General features: G+C 33.5%; 2 protein-coding genes across 3 annotated transcripts in view; one reads left to right on the top strand and one right to left on the bottom strand.

Annotated features, from left to right (window-relative positions):
* The window catches only part of LOC129801925 (integral membrane protein GPR155), a 31,635-nt gene extending 28,220 nt beyond the window's left edge, over positions 1-3,415 (top strand). For both annotated transcript variants that reach the window (XM_055847404.1, XM_055847405.1), the window contains exon 6: positions 2,076-3,415. In XM_055847404.1, coding sequence (XP_055703379.1) covers positions 2,076-3,085 — 1,010 coding nt within the window. In that variant the 3' untranslated portion in view covers positions 3,086-3,415. The remainder of the gene's footprint in view (positions 1-2,075) is intronic.
* An 11,795-nt stretch (positions 3,416-15,210) lies between these two features.
* LOC129801936 (pupal cuticle protein Edg-78E-like) lies at positions 15,211-16,181 on the bottom strand. Its single transcript, XM_055847425.1, has 3 exons — positions 16,003-16,181; positions 15,680-15,905; positions 15,211-15,604 (listed from the first exon to the last, which is right to left on the bottom strand). Exons 1-3 carry the CDS (start codon positions 16,105-16,107, stop codon positions 15,471-15,473), a joined length of 465 nt encoding a protein of 154 aa, XP_055703400.1. The 5' UTR covers positions 16,108-16,181; the 3' UTR covers positions 15,211-15,470.
* Between the last annotated feature and the right edge of the window lie 890 nt (positions 16,182-17,071).

The raw sequence follows: 17,071 nt of genomic DNA, 5'->3' as shown, positions 1-17,071 counted from the left end.
AAATTCGGTTGAACTAAATTTAATTTATTATGATGTTTAAAAGAAGAAAAAGAAGAGTGCGAAAGAGTGAGATTGGTTTGAGAGAGAGAAAAGGATGCGAATTTCGATTTCATAAAATTTTCCTTAAAAGGCGTGCCAGAGCCATTAGTTCTTCAAAATATTTCCACAGAAATCTAAATTGAATTTGTATTAGAGATCATGGTGTAGAAATTTTGATTTCATGAACTTTTCTGTTTATCTAAATTGTTCAATGTCAAATAAAAGAAATATCCTCTAGAGGGCGTATTTCTCAACCATTTTGATTAAAATTGGGTTCGTTGGAAAGGTATTCGAACGCGTGACAAGTTTGAACCAATTAAAATTATTATCATTCCTACGATATTTTGGGCAATTTTTTAGGCCAGGCCTAAGCTAAAAGAAAAGCCGAAGTGAATTTGGTGGTGCCTGTTGGCATTCTTCAAAATGCCGCGAAAATTCACTGAAATGCCGTGAAAATTGTTTAATTCCTTAGAGTTAAGTCATTTTAACAATTTGGGTTAATCGTGAATAATTGTCGATATTACAACAAAAACATTGGGATAAAATTTTGAGCTGGAGAAGACTCATATTCTTTTGAGCTGTCCCAAAATTCAGGATAGGTTTGAGAAAAACACCTTTGTACAACTCTATTTTGGTTAATAAGTAATGCAAAAGTACATATTACAAGAAGGGACACGACCTGCTAATAAGAATAAAATAGAGAAGAAAATATTTTGTCGCATTTCAGAGATTTTTTGTAACCGCAGCGCCGCCAGACGTTTGCCAAGTGAATTATTTGTGTCTCTATCTCTCTCTCACAGTTGAATTGCGCACGATTTAAGAACTTTCCAATTGAAGTAATATTTGCATTTAATTTCTTTTTATTTCTGCAAGATTCAAGTAAAAGGGTGTGTAGTGAACAGCTATCCGTCTTCCGACAAAGATATCAAGAAGACAATTTTTTTCTATATGAGTTTTTATGTCTGTTATGTCTTTTTGGCGCAAAAATATCTATCATGGCACCGTGAATGAGTGGGATTAGTGTTATCAGTATGGTTATCTGTAATTTCCATTAAAATTATTAACACAAAATTTCCGATATTACACGACTTTTAACGAGCACAGGTCTGTTTAGGCGATTCGTAAATCATTTCAAATTCATAAATATATATTAAAAAACGTTAAGAACAAATTAAAACATCATGTTTTACAGATTTCTTAATATTTCGTATACATGCGAAAATACTGTTAAATCACTCCTAATAAAGGTTTTCAAGGTGAAACGTTTAAAAAACCCTGGAGAGCGTATTTCTCAATCGAAAGGGTTCATGTAAGGGCTCGTTCGAAAGGTCTTGGAATTTCTGACAATTATAAGGGCAGAATCACATTGACAGTGAAATGCTCCCCGTATTTCGATAATTTATGCATTTTCATTGCAATTCTTATGCAAATTCTCGAATACCGTATTACCTTATCTCATACTCGGTGGCCCTAGGTGAAAATAATATAAGAAAATTTAAGAAATAAAAAGAAAATGCGATAAACGGTGAGCAAAAAAAAACTGTACGATTAATTTCTCGTATAGTTTTTTTGCTCACCGTTTATTGAATATTCGTTTTATTTCTTCAATTTTCTTATATTATTTTCATCTAGTGCCACCGAGTATGAGATAAGGTAATATGGTAATGGAAAATTTGCATAAGAATTGCAAAGAAAATTCGTAAATTAACGAAATACGGTGAGGCTACGGCGAGTATTTTACTGTCAATGTGATTCTGCCCTAAATTATTTAAATCGGTAACGAATCAGTTTTTAACAGAAAATCAATTTTATTACTCCTAAACTACTTTGGGCGGAGTTTTAATTATTTGTGAATCAGTTCAAATCGGTTGTGAACCGGTAATCGGTAAATAATGCGAAATATTTTGAGGTAGCATTTAAGTCACTAATCTAAGTCACAATGATGTTTTATTAAGCGAAATTCTTCTTTTTTTTAATTCATTAGCTTGATAACATTTTTACAGATTGTTCTTTAAAATACATTATTTTTGTTTTAGTTACCGTGGGTTGTTTGGTGCTTCATCAGCGCTACAAGAAGCGTTTCGAAAAGTACCTGACCCTGTCCAAGGAGATTTCAACGCCCGAGCAGAATGACGGTGATCTCTCCACAAGTTCCACCAGTAACTTAATTCAGACAGAAACGGATCTCACAACGTCCCATGCGAGTTCCTTTGCCCAAGATGGTCCTGAGAATGAGCCGGAAAATGAGGTGAGTGGTTCAAATTGTCACTCTAGCGATGGATGTTGTTCTCAGTCGACGACAACGGTGTTGGACATTGAAGATCTCGTGTCCAAGCGTCTGACTGAGCAGCAAAATGGACTGTGTAGTGCACAGTTTAATTGTGCCGGGACTTCAAGGCAGACGTGTCAGGGTTTGATTCAGAGGTATCAGGAGGAGACGAGAAGGGGTTTGGAACCTCTGGAATTTGATGAGACTATTGATGATCATCAGACTCTCAAGCATACGGTTTTACTTATTCTTCTTCTCTGTTCGATGTTTGTCGGTTTGGCATTGTCAATTTGGACCCTGGTGATGGAGGGAATGTCGGGAATTTATGTGGAATTGTCTTTCTTGGATGCATTCCTCAATTATGGGCAGGGATTGATAGTTTTGGCGTGTTTTATCACCGATACTGGTGAATTAGTACTGCCTTTTATCAAATACTGGCGGAAGATTTGGTATGGGGCAAATGTGGTACAGCTTCCGGCATGGAATAGTCTGAGTACAGAGACAAATAATATCTGTGAGCAATTTACGACGCATCATCTGGAGAGTTGTCGGAAGACAATTGCTCAGGATAAGAGATGGAGAATTAGGACGTATCGAAGGGTTTTCTTTGGGAATACCTTCGTGGATTGGCTGATCAAGGTGGGATTGGCCAGGGATCGTGTTGAAGCCACAAAGTATGCCAGACATTTGGTGGATGGCCGCATTTTGCGCCACATCAACAATGTCTATCACTTTCACGACAAAAATCTCCTCTATACATTTTGTGATCGTCTCTAAAAGGTGATTGCACGCGATCAAAATTCATAGATGCGACACATCGATCACAACAAAAAAAAGACATTATTTTTCTACGAGAGTTGCATTTTTGTGAATTTTGAACAGGGATCACCTTGTGATCTTTCACTCTGCTCAGCCATCGGAGTGATCGATGATCGGTGGTCTGCACAGAGAATTAGCCACAGGACAAATGTGTGAGATATCCTACGTGTGTGAAGTTGTAAAGTGCCAAAGATACTTAGAAACAAATTCATCTATCAAATTGTGTAATAAGTGTTTATAGTTGATTTTTAGCTTTATATTTTATTTTGAATAAAAGCAGCTACAGAAGCACCGCAATCTTTTATTCATTGGTAACAAGGCTAAATTGCAAAAGCAATTAAAAAGTATTTTGGCGCGTGCTTTTTATTGAAATACAAAGAGAGAGGATTACACAGTGTTTGGGAATATCCTGTAAAAAAATCTAATTGAATCAGGTGGGATATCTACACTGAGAAAAATCCGAAAAAGTTAAAATAACATTCCGGAAATGTTTATTTTACCCTGCAGTATTGATCCGAAATCGGTGTAAATATTATGCTTTTTAGGTATATTAGGGGTAAAAGTTACTCTTTTTCATGTTAATTTTACCCTTAAAAAGGTGTAGAGTGAACATTAAAAAATTTTGATATATTTTTACACCTAAAAAGTGTTAAAGTTATGAGGAAAAAAAGTTAATCACACCCCGGTTTTTTTCTCAGTGTAGTTAAAATCAGTATAAGTCCTCCATTATTTAAATTTCTAGAATTTGGAGCGTTGCAGGGGAAATAAAACAATTTGTTTTCCATCTATCAATACTAGATAACAATTTCATTGCTTTTAAAGCTCTAAATTAAATAATAATAATAAAATCTATTTTTTCTACTCATTCAATTTGATTTTTTGCCAAACACGATTTTTTCTTGATCACAAAAAGGCCTCTATACACTGCTAACAATATTCGTCAAAATTCTTTGAAGGAAATTGTCTTCATTGCTGTAGTAAAAAACGTCAAAATTCTGTCAGAAATGCAATTTTAGACGAAAATTGCTCCCAATGTGTAGAGAACTTAAGTCATTAATTTACTGAGTATTTTAATTATTTATACTAACGGAAATTGATATTTTCAACTGATCAAAATTATTTTTTTTACTGGTCAAGTACATTTTTATGCCTTCACTGAGAAAAAAAACGAGGGTGCGATTAACTTTTTTTCCTCATAATTTTAACACTTTTTAGATGTAAAAATGTATCAACATTTTTTAATGTTAATTTTACACCTTTTTAAGGGTTAAAGTAACATGAAAATGGGTAACTTTAACCCCTACCTAATACACCTAAAAAGTATAATATTTACACTGATTTCTGATCAATACTGCAGGGTAAAATAAACATTTCCGGAATGTTATTTTAACTTTTTCGGATTTCTCTCACTCATTGTCGGCACACCTTTTAGTTCAGAAAAACTTCATGAAGTCGAAATTCACATCCCTTTCTTTCTCAAATACATTAGATATGTCTGTCTTACTCTTTCGCACTCTTCCTCTTCTTTTAAACGTCACACTAAATTCAATTTAGCTCAATCGACTTTGAAGTGCGAAAGAATGAGATAGACACATCGTCGCGGTTGCATTGACCGTTGTCGTATCTGCATTTGGTGTAAGCTTACAGACATCGCCGCTTGCGGGAAATGCTGACACAAAAATAACCGCAGACGAAACAGCGGTCGATGTAACTGACGATATATAAAACTTGTGAGAAAGAAAGGGATATGAATTTTGATTTCATGAAATTTTCCTGTACTAAAATTTCATTGTAGCACAAAATTGATGTTCTTAATGGCTCCAGCACACCTTTTAGATCAGGAAAATTTTACGAAGTCGAAATTCGAATCCCTTTCTTTTTCACATGCTTTGCATATGTCTATCTCATTCTCTCGCATTCTTCTTCTTCTTTTAAACATCACTCTAAATTCAATATAGCTTAGTCGAATTTGGTATGCAAAAGAATGAGATAGTCATATGCAAAATATGTGAAAAAGAAAGGGATTCGAATTTCGACTTTATGAAATTTTCCTGATCTAAAAGGTGTGCCGGATTCATAAGTGACTAAATTCTTTCTGTTACTAATCAAAATTGAGTTTTTACTAATTAAATAAATTTTCTCACTGGCATAAGTGAATTTTGTGACTAATCAAAGTTAATTATTTGACAGACAATATTCAATTTTTTAATGACAAAAATTGCTTATAACTGAAATTGATATTTTTAACTAATCAAAGCATTGTTTTTACTGACAAAAATTGGTCTTTTACTGAAGTATAATGTAATTTTTTGCTGGTCACTAAATTTTTACTAAATTTTGCTGCGACCAAAAATTAATTTTGTAACTAATAAAAATTGGTTAATTTACTGACACCAAATTCTATTTTTTAGTAACCTAATTTGATTTTTTCTGATAGAAATTGACATTTCAACCAATGAAAGCCACTTTTTTTCTAACGAAAATTGATTCGCTTTTACTAGCCAGATACAATTTTTCAGTGACTAAACAATTTTGTGACATCAAAATTGATAAATTTATTGAAAAAATTCAACCTTTGTACTGATTTGAGTTGATTTTTTTTCTAACGGGAATCGACGTTTCTAACTGACCAAATTCGTTCTTCTACTAATCAAAATTGATTTTTGCTGGTCAAACACAATTTTTCAGTGACTAATCAATTTTGTAATAAATCATAATTGATAGATTTATTAAGAACGATCAACGTTTATAATTTCTTAAATAAATTTTTATAGTAGAAAATTTGACGTTTCTAATGGCGTTTCTCTGGCATACCTTTTAGATCCGTAAAATTTCATTAAATCAAAATTCGCGTCCCTTCCTTAAACGATTTGAATTCTATTTCACTTTATATCGAATTCAAAATTAGACTAAACTAATTCAATGTGATGTGATGTTCAAAAGAAGAAGAGGAGTCCAAGAGAGTAGGATATACATATACAAAACTTTTAAGAAAGAAAGAGATATGAATTTTGACTATGAAATTTTCCTGATCTAAAAGGTGTGCAGGAGCCATAATTGACCAAATTTGTTCTTCTACTAATCAAAGTTCAATATTTCAGAAACTACATTTTTTTTTAGCACAAATTGAGATTTTTAGCTAACCAAAATCATTGTTTTACTGACCAAAATTAATGTTATACTAACCTAACGTAATTTTTTTAGTGGCTAAGTACAAAATGAATTTTGTGACTATTAAAAGTGATTTTTTATGCCTCCGGCACACCTTTTAGATCAGAAAAATTTCAAGAAATCAAAATTCACGCTTCTTTCTCATTGAAATTGTATATGTCTATTCCACTCTTTCGTACTCGCCTTCTTCGTTAAAACATCACACCAAATTCAATTTAGTTCTATCTAATTTGGGTTGCAAAAATGGAATATATAATTCAAAATGTTTTTGAGAAAGAAAAGGATGTGAATTTTGATTTCATGAAATTTTGCTGATATAGAAGGTGTACCTGGGGTATTGATATTTTTGTGTTCAATTGTGAATTTTTTTAATGCCGGAAAATGATATTTTTAAATCATTCGTGTTATTCTACCAACTAAAATTTGATTTAGAATTAATAAAAATTGTTAAAATTGGCCAATAATATTCAATTGCTTTGCTGACCAAATGCGATTGCTTTACCAACTTGTTTATTTGACTAAATATTAGGTGAGATTCTTAACAATCTCACCTACTATAATCCTAACAAAATTTCATGTCGTCCGATCGACCTCAAACTTGGCCAAAATGTGTTTCGCCACTTCCTGATCACGAATATATATGTGGCTATTTTACGTTCCCGGCCGGCCGGCCGGCAGGCCGCTCTTTGGAGCTTAATAGCTCCTAAACTAAAAAAGATATCGACTTGCGGTTTTCGGCAAAGGTTATATATCGCATGAAAATTGCAACTTGGTGCATTGACCTCCCACCCCCCACCCCCCACCCCTCCTTCCGCCATTTTGAAGACCCCCCTTTTTTTGTTTTCTCAATAGCTCAGCCCCTATGGCATCGAGCGGGCTCAAATTTTAGTATGTTATAGCTGGGCCTTAGAGCTTTCCATCAATACCAAACTTAAGGTCCCCCGACCCCCCTGACCCGAGCTATAAGGGTCCAAAAAAAATTTCTTAAAATGGCCATAACTCCGGTTATAATTGTCAGAATTTAAAAAGTGAGGGCTTTTTGGAAATCTCTCGTGAAATGCCACTTCCCCTTCTAACATCGCAAGTTCATAAAACCACCGCTAGGGGCGCTATTATTAAAAAGAAAATTTTTAAATCTTATAAGTTAAATAACTCAAAAATTCCATTGTGCATCGGGCTGAAATTTTAGTATATTGTAGCCGTTGATTATACCTATCAAACAAAAAAAACCTTAAGTCGATCCATAACCCCTGACCCGAGCTATAAGGGGTCAAAGTTCGAACATTGACCGGCCTCTATCTCCGGTTCTAATTAACATAGCGACCTAAATTTTACCTTTTTGGTTTCGTCTCAATGAGTACTTTCAGATGGAAGTTCAAAAAGTCACCACAGGTGGCGCTGTGATAGCGTCAAAATTCATCGAAATTCAAAGTCACTTTTCTCAAAAACGGCATTGTGCAAGTTAATGAAATTTTAGTATGTTGTAGTCCAGTCTAGGACGTTTCCAAAATGGTGCGTATGTGCGCTGTGGTTTCAATAGAACCGGAGATATGAGGGGTCAAAGTTCACGAAATTCAAAAAATCATATCTCCGGTTCTATATGACCGATTTTGATAAATGAGGGCTTAAACGAAAGATCTCACCAAATGCTACAACTTTCTAGAATATTTGAACTTCGTGGGACCAACACCAGGGGCGCCACAGTCGAAAAACCAATTTCAATATCACATAACCTCAATTATCTCGACTGTCGCTGAACCGATTTTGATGATTACTTCAACATAATTGTAGAGGACATTTGTCTCTACATTTCGTCCATACATCATTTTCCACTCAGACTACGCTATCACTCCGATTTTGCCATTTAAGTGTGAAAAAATTGATTTTTTCAATAATTACGCTTTGAAATCACTCAGATGCCAATTTGACTGCCTCTACTCCACCAAGACACTTAAAATAGGGGTTTAAATGGAAAGTCTCGCAAAATACAACAATTTTTTGATATAGTTGAAGTTCAACAAATGACTACTTGGGGCACTCTGGATGAAAAAACAAGTTAAGCAACAAAAAACCTCGCTTATCTTGGCTTCTGAGTAATCGATGAGATCATGTTCTATGGGAAAATTATAGAGAACATTCTGGTCTACATTTCACCCATATAACACTTTTGTGCCAGTTCATCCAAATCCTTGATATTTTGGTTTAAATACAAAATTTGTATAATTTCACGAATTTGATTCAAGATAGCTGAATGGCGTCTCCCAACTTTAGCTCCAAATCGAATTTGCATGCACTCCGAGTTAGCTCACGTTAAGAATCTCACCTACATAAGCCGGTTAGGATTATCTGTCCCTTTTTTTAATAATCGAATTTAATTTTTTTTTATTGAATATTATTACTAGAATTCAACAAATTGTGCTAGAGCCTTTGTTTTTTCCTCTTACTTTTGCTTGATATTATCCTTACATTCCAATTTTGTTTTCTGAATTGTATTTGTTTTAATGTATTTCTGTTATTGCTTTACTTTACCTCTTCGAATTCGTTCTCCTGTATTTTTCGTTTTTAAAAGCCGGACAGAGAAGCTGGACATCTTCTAATTTTCACGTAATTATTGGATTATTTTTGAAACTGACTTAAGATTTTTTTCGCTTTTGGATGCGGGGCAAGATGCATATGTCGTCTAAAGATACCTCTGGGTCTTGGTCTTGAGGGCCTATTTCATAACCGATTTGCTCAATTGGAATTGATCTGTAAAGTACTCGTTTATTATTATTTTCTCGAGACCTTCACTGTTCTAGAGGCTAAACGGTAAGAGATATCCATTTCCAACTTTTAATAACGCCCCGCAAGACGACACCTCCTCCTTTCCCTTCATAAAACTTCGAAGAGTAATGTTTTCTTCACTAGCCAGCGAATTAGTCAAGAAAAATTCAGTTATTCAATTGGTGATCTTGATGTTACAATTTGTGACCCAGTCCAACCGCAGCTTCAACATATCCCATCCGTAATCTTTCTATTTTATAGGTAACATCTCCAGAAGCATCCTATTCTAATATGTTATATAATTTACTCTTCATAAATTAGTAGCAAGTCTGAAGTGGTTTATATTTTACAATGGCTATAACAAGATACTTAGAAGAGAGATTCTTGGGTCGTTCACAAAAAATGAGGTCGAGCACTCCACAAAATCTTCAAGCTTTATCATCATCCTTTTTGCCGCAAAAAATTGTCGGATGGTTTTTTCGCAATCTTGCAATCGTACAAATTTGTATGATCTTTAACTTCAATATCGGTGATCTTGACTATAATAATTTATAACCTTTCTGAACTTGTGTTTTTTGGTATATCTCGACATTTTATTCATTGGAATTTAATTGGATAAGATCAATCTTCGAAGTGATCATATGCAATTTGTAAGATACACAATCTAAAAAAATCTCAACAATATTTCAAAAAAATCAAGTCATTAATATTTTTTCTTCATACTTCCAACTCAAAACTGAAGATCTCGTATTTTTCGTGAATTGATCACAATCGTAAAATCTGTAACATAATACCTTTTCGGAATGTCTATTGATTTATCTTTGTTCTCTCCCAAATAAATTTATGATTATTTAATGCTGCGTGTGAATTTTGCCAATTGAGCTTTTGAGGTGCTAATGAGCGACGAATTAAATTTAAATATCATAGTGAATGCCTGTGTCTTCTTATTAGCACCTATCAATTCAAGATCACGCATGCAAGAAAATTGTAACTCTTAAATAAGACATCTTCTCAATGAACTTCTTTCACTCCTAATTAACCTTTTTTCTTTAGTTTTTGCACATCTCAATCTTGAGGAAAAAGTCTCAGGTGTGTTTGCCAAAAAAAAAGAAGACATGACCATTGAGTTGTGACCTCTTTTATTCCACATTTGCACATCTGCTGTACCATCAAAGTGGTATCTTGGCAACAGTATCCAGCGAGATAAATAATAACTTAGGAAAGTTATGATATCCACGCGATCACTGTAAATAACATATTTTGGACAAAATGCCAAGGACCTTCTCAAATTTTCTTCCGGATCTGCGGTGTATGATGAAATGATGAAATAGTTTTAATTTTTAGCTTAGGGGAGGGTGGGACAGTTAATACGCTTGAACTTTGAATTGGGCTTTGAGATATTTTTACGTGCGAACCGTCCGAACTGATACAGGGTAAGCGGATCTTAGCGCTAAGATCTTAAGTAATACCTATCTGTAAAGATTAACTAACTCTAAGGCCTTGTCGTTAAGATCTAAGAGGTAGCCCCTAATTAAGACGTAGATTTTTCAACGTATATATAAAACTTAAAAAGTGGAAGTCAACATACTTAATACTAAATTCATCTGAAGTCAAAATACCACATTTTTTCTCTGTTTATATGTGATTCTTATTATTCTTACTTAAACACAGGATTTTGATCTTTTTTACATCACGTTTCGTCTTGTGAAATAAATTGTAATAAAGGTAAAAGAAATCTTTCATTGAAGTCAGTAACTTCTTCATCTCTAGGAGTGTGCAAAATTCTTATGAAATCAATGCATGAGTTTTCTAGAACACTTGTCTAGCGATTTTAAAAATTAAAGACGAATTTACCAACGAAATTTTAATAGCTTAGAAAATATTCTTGAAATTTTACATAATTAAATAAATAAAAAATGACAAATTGAATAATTTCAGAGAAGGCAAATATTAGCTTATATTTGAAACTTTAACCACCGAAACGGATTTGATTTACTAAGTAATCTAAGACTGAAATATTTAAGTATTAATAATATACAAGTATAAGTATAAGTTTTAATAATACTTAATAGTTGCAGTCTCAGATTACTTAGTAAATTAAATCCGTTTCGGTGTTTAAAGTTTTAAATAAAAGTTAATATTTGCCTTCTCTGAAATTATTAATTAATTAATAATCTACGGTTTTATACCAAAATATTACCGCTGTGTTTATAGATCAATAATAAAAAAAAACTTTAAGATTTTGTCCTGTATTCCAAATTAATTACCCGATTTCGATAATTTTTTGTTTATAATTTATAAGTCTTCAAGATACCCAAGAAATAAATTTTGTTTTTTTTGTATTAATTCTAAAATTTCCTTTTAAGAAGAACGATACTTAAGATATTTCAATTCTTTTCTTAACAAATTTTGAATAAAAGAATATTCCAAGTTTTTTTTTTAATTCAAAGTTTTTGTCTTATTCTGAACCTACTCTTCACGTGCTTTCAAAATCTTTTTCTTTAGGGTACGATGGGATAATTCGGAACCATTTTTAATTCTCAATTTTGATATTTCCTCATAGTTTTAGATGAGCAAAAGAAAAAAAAGGATACCAGGAAGAAGTACTCTTGAGTAAACGGGGTCAATTAGACTTAGGATGATCCTCGAGAATTTTATTTAGTGTGTAACATTTGGCTATAAATATAGTTATCCCTATCTGTCATACATTGCCGTCTTAGGATCATCGATTAGAGGTCCTTTGAATATAATTGCTTTATTTAATCCTTTAGGAGAAGTTGGGGTAGTTTCACGCGGACAAAATTTTTTTCAACGCTCATTTACTAAACGAATATGAGCCATATATCAAATAAATCAGACCCTGTTAATTTCTTTGGGATATTGGCTATCTAAAAATATATAGCACAATTCCTAGAATGATTTGTCCCAAAAATGTGTAGGGGAGACTGGGGCAAAACTTGTCAAAATGCATATTTAATTCTTTCACGAGATCTGAGAAAACTTAAAAGTTTTATAATGAGCATATTCTTATAGGAAATTTACTGTTCTACAACAGTGCAGAAGACTAGGTACTTTCCTCTATCTCGAATCATTTTCTAAAACTCGATTTTGTGGAGATTCTCAAAATTGCTGGAGCTAATTTTGTCAGTCTTCGGATAATTTGTGACGTTTTACTCTCGCAAACGTTATAGACATATTTTTATAGGAAATTTATTCCTCTACAACTTTGTCGAAGATAATTTTTCTCTCTCTTAACGAGAAATGTGCTTAAATTGAGTTAATCAGTATTGATATTTTCTGTAAGTGAAATATTCCAAAAATAGGGCTCAAAATTTCAATATTTTTTATTTTACATAATCCTTCCTCGAATCCCTGAAAACTTTGTAAGTTTAAGAAGGTTCATGAAGACTATCTATAATAAAAATTTCAAGCTTCAGTCTCTTTTATTTTAGAAAATAGTGAATATTGAAATTTTCGTTTTGACAAATTTTGCCCCAGTCTCCCCTATTTTCGAAAGAAATAGATGCGTGAAACAGCACCACACTCTGCTATTACTAAATTTAAATTGAATGTTTTTAGAGGCTCAGTCTTTAGGGACTTGCACATCTTCGTGTTCTTCTTTTTTCTCATTTGAAACAGTGAAAAAATAAAAATCGTAATCAAAATATTCCGAATTAGAAAAAATGAATTTTTACCCTACATGAACTTAACAAATTTGATCATCTTATTTTTCAAAATTTTTGCATTAGTGAATTCCAGCATAAATGCTGATTCAATAAATATGAATTTGTTTCAAAAGTGCCAAAATCTCGAATTGATCAAAATCCTGAAACAGACAGTAAGCGCGTATAATCGTGAATAGCTATGACACTTGAGAATTCGAGATTTTTGCTTTCAAGATTTCGACCGCGAGCCGAATTCGTTATCCGTTTTGAAGTTTTTCGAGTTTTCCCTCCAAAATTTCTTTTATAAAAAAATGATCAACTTGGTAAAAACTAGTTTTGCGTACGAGAACCCTTCTTCGTACACTCAAGTGGACTTGGCTTCCTCTTGTCTGCCTATTCCAACTCAGTGAACTAGATTACTGAACAGATCAAAAACAGATTTTTAAAGTAATTTAATAAGCACTCGTTAAGATAGGGAAAACGATCTACGATGAAGTTGTAGAGGAATATATTTCTTATAAAAAATAAAATATCATTAACCGAGATTCTGCAACAAATAAAAAATTCTGGTAAAAATAATTATATCCTTTTCAGAAGGATGGATCATATTTGATTCCTTGAAAGGTTCACCCAGTATCTCTTGAAATTTTGTATGCTTATTTATCACAATATACCATGTTTTATCACAAACTAATTATGAACGACATATTTCTCTTATCTAAGTGAACAGAAAAAATGACTTTTTCATTATTTTTATTTGTTACGTTAATGACGTTTATAACGTGTATGACGTCATAAACGCGACACTGCAAAGATTCCCCAGTGACACACCATTTTGTCGGAAATATCATACTGATCGACCAATTTATGGATCTTTACGATCTGTCGATATTTGCAAGGACCGTGCAGATCTGCTGATCTTAAAAAAAAATAATTCAAATCATAAATCTAAAAAAAAAATCAAAATTATGCTGATTGATTGATTTTACTGCTCGAACTGAAAGAGAAAAAGAGCAGTTTTTTTTCATACGATTAGTTCTATGCGAGATTTTCTTATTCACCCCTCGATTTGTAATAAAGCGGATCAAACATTTACCATTATTTTCTTCAAAATCAATTTTTAGAAAATAGATCGAAAGGCATGTTTCAATTCTAATTAGATAAAGAAAAAAAGATCTTTTGCAAAGCTAAAGCGGTAAATTTCCTGAAAGAAACTGTGTCTAGAAAAGTCTGACATATTCTTAAATCTAATTGGCCCTACGGAAACACTAGATAAAATTTTAACTATAGAAGCCTTGCTAGAAGCTTTGGGTAACGTTTATAACCTTACAAAAAATTATCCCGAAATCATAATTCAATCTTGACATTGAACCGTCAAAATTAGATTATTAAGGCGATGGCACACCTTTTCAATTGAGTGAAATTCAAGCGATTGAAATTTTACCTCTTGCTCTTTCAAACTTGAAATTAGATATAGTTCTCTCTTTCTATCAAACGAAAACTGAAATTGAAATTGAAAATGAAATTGAAATTTCAATTTTCATTTGACAGAAAGAGACAAACATATGTTAATTCAGTTTAAAAGAGTAAGAGGTAAAATTTCAATCGATTGATTTTCACTCAATTGAAAAGGTGTGCCAGCACCATTATATTAGGTTTTTGGGACAATTTAATTTATGCCCTCGTTGGAATTTTTGTCAGAAAATGATTCCAAAAATCAAAAAAAAGTTCTGTGCTATCATAACACATCAAATATCCTTCATTTTGGGATTTGTCGAAATCATTTTTGACAAAAATTGCGAGAAGGCCATAAGTAATGCCGCTACCCTATTAGAACTTTTTAGTGGATCTGGAATTCAAGCACAGCCTCAGTTATAAAAAAATAGTATTGAAAGGATATGAAATAATTTGAAGAAATTATACTGCCGCTTCCTTAACTGCCTCACATTCCCATACAATACTTTTGCCCAAATAATCTTTATTATGATTTTTTATTGGTCATTTCGGCAATGACCACCGATCGCCTCTTTAGCAGATCACCACGTGTTACATTGCCATAAATCAGTAAATTTATAGCGATGCGTGAAGAAATGCTCTTGTTGAAGGCTTCACAGCCGTCTGCACGCGATAATAATTATTCAATTTTCGGGTGCACGAGATCACTATGGAGGCGAGATGTCCAAGAAAAAAAACCTTGCGAAAGATCACTTGGCGATGATGATATAACGAAATTGAAGATGGGAATGATCACAAGGAAAGCCACTGATTCACCTGTTTTAATAAATTGGCATCAATTGAAGTGTTGTGCTCCACAAAAAAAATAAATAAAAAGAATCACATTCCATGAGCCATCCCAGCCATCCAAAAATCCTTGGAACGGAGAGAGCGATCACGATAAAGACGGTGTTTGTCTTTGGAGCTGGTGATGACCAAATATGCGCCCCAGAAATGTTTTCGGTTGCGTCAATTGAGAAGGCAAATGGATTTTTACGGTTAAAACAGTGTCTTTATTTGTATTTAGAAATTGATTTGGTTTTTTTTTTCAAACACATCTCTTTGTTTAACTTTCCTTTTTTCGTGCACTTGTTTTCTTTTCTTATGAGATAACATATCTCAATCTCTAATACGTATTGTTCAGGATAGTGGGGATGAGAAAGGAGAATTTAGGGAGTTGGGGATAAATTTTCACAGTTGAATCCAGGAATTGGGGATTTTTGATGGAATAAATAGGAGGGTTAGAGAATTTAGAAGAACCTCCTGACGGGTTCATCCCTGGGAGGGTGAGTACGGATCCATTCCAGAGCACGGAGAACATGGGCAGGCACTGGTGGGGGTGTTGGGAGGTGATCACCAGAGGGTTGGTATCCGTTCTCGTCAGCTACATGGAACAAAATTTTAAAAAAAATCGGTTTAGGTTTTGAAGATCACTCAAAGATGATGCAAGATCACTAACCGCGCCATTGCAGGGTGACGGGAGTTCCGTCCTGAGCATACCACTGAGCCACACCCTGGGACAGTTGTCCTCCAACACCATTCTCCTGGACGGCAATGCCGTTGGAGGTCTGGTAGCTGTACTGGTAGGATCCGTCAGGATTAACTTCGCTGCGTTGATCGAGAACACGCGCATCGCGATCGAGATGATCAGCAACGGCTGCCACAATCAGCACACAGAACACAAACTGCAAACACACAAATTTCCATTTCAATTAATAATTAATCCACGTGGATAAAAAAAAAATAATGCGATCCTCCATGAAATCCGTGATCCACACTCACCAACTTGAACATTTTTGCTAATAAAATTAATTTGCTTTCCAACCACTTCAGATGAATCTGAACTGAGACGAAATGTTTGACTGATCCTCGCAATACCTTGGACATGCTTATATATGCTCCATGTGTCTTCTCCGGCTGAAGATGTCAGAGTCGCACGGGAGATGATCGAACCAGCCTCATTAATTATTTCACGCCATTCCAAAATACTACAATTTTTACTATGGCTCAGGCCGAGCAAAAAAAAATATTTCACACACACAACCAGTGTTGAAAGTGAATCTGATTTGATTGTGTCGCTTTTTTTGATTTTTTTTTTTTTGGATATTTTCCCAAAGGCCACAGCATGCAAAGTAGCTACATTGTCATCTTATGCGATCGCTTGATCTACAAAATTGATTTCAATGCCCGCACTGGCACGAGTTGGATTTTTTCATTGGGCGTTCATTCTTTCCACCCACCTGTTCGCAATTGCATTTTTGGAAGAATGATTGATAGCCATGTTAACAGATTTTTGAAGATCAGTGAAGATTTTTGTAAGGACATAACCTTAAAATGATATGCAACATAACCTATGAAATTGGCATAATTTATTTGGCCTCATAATCTTATTTAGAAAAAAAGTCCAAACTGAAAAGTTTCAGGCTATGTTGAGTCAAACCTGTAAACTTTGAGACATTTTTTTCACACAAGATAAGAAAAAACTGATCTCTAATATCTTTAAATTTAATTGAAATAAAGTTCTAGTTTTAACAACATAATTCTTGCCATTTAAAAATGCTTTTTGAGTGTTTTAGTCAAAACGAGACGGTCAAAAAGAGTTTGCAGTTTTTAGATTTATTTAGAAAATAACATGCTACATTAAATATTGATATTTCCTTTGAGGTTAGGTCATACATAACCTCAAAGTCTTTCAAAACTGCTTTAGTTACTAGGACAATCAGATCCATTGACTCTTCTTTGTGGTGAAAACAATTTTATGATTTACTTCATTGAAGTTAAATATCATCCATTTTTGCTGGACTTCCTTTTTTTAATATCCACATATCATAGAAAGTCGTATTGGGTGTCA

Source organism: Phlebotomus papatasi, chromosome 2, assembly GCF_024763615.1.
Source record: "Phlebotomus papatasi isolate M1 chromosome 2, Ppap_2.1, whole genome shotgun sequence".
NCBI lineage: Eukaryota > Metazoa > Arthropoda > Insecta > Diptera > Psychodidae > Phlebotomus > Phlebotomus papatasi.
The sequence above is the reverse complement of the archived record's forward strand: the minus strand, read 5'-3'. Positions and strand labels throughout refer to the sequence as shown.

What these genes read in the sequence shown, in the direction of transcription:
- LOC129801936 (XM_055847425.1), bottom strand. Translation starts at nt 16,107, where the DNA reads ATGTCCAAGGTATTGCGAGGATCAGTCAAACATTTCGTCTCAGTTCAG. An exon ending in TAGCAAAAATGTTCAAGTTG is followed by an intron (nt 15,906 to 16,002) that starts GTGAGTGTGGAT and finishes GTGTGTTTGCAG; the next exon opens with TTTGTGTTCTGTGTGCTGAT. An exon ending in CGTCACCCTGCAATGGCGCG is followed by an intron (nt 15,605 to 15,679) that starts GTTAGTGATCTT and finishes TGTTCCATGTAG; the next exon opens with CTGACGAGAACGGATACCAA.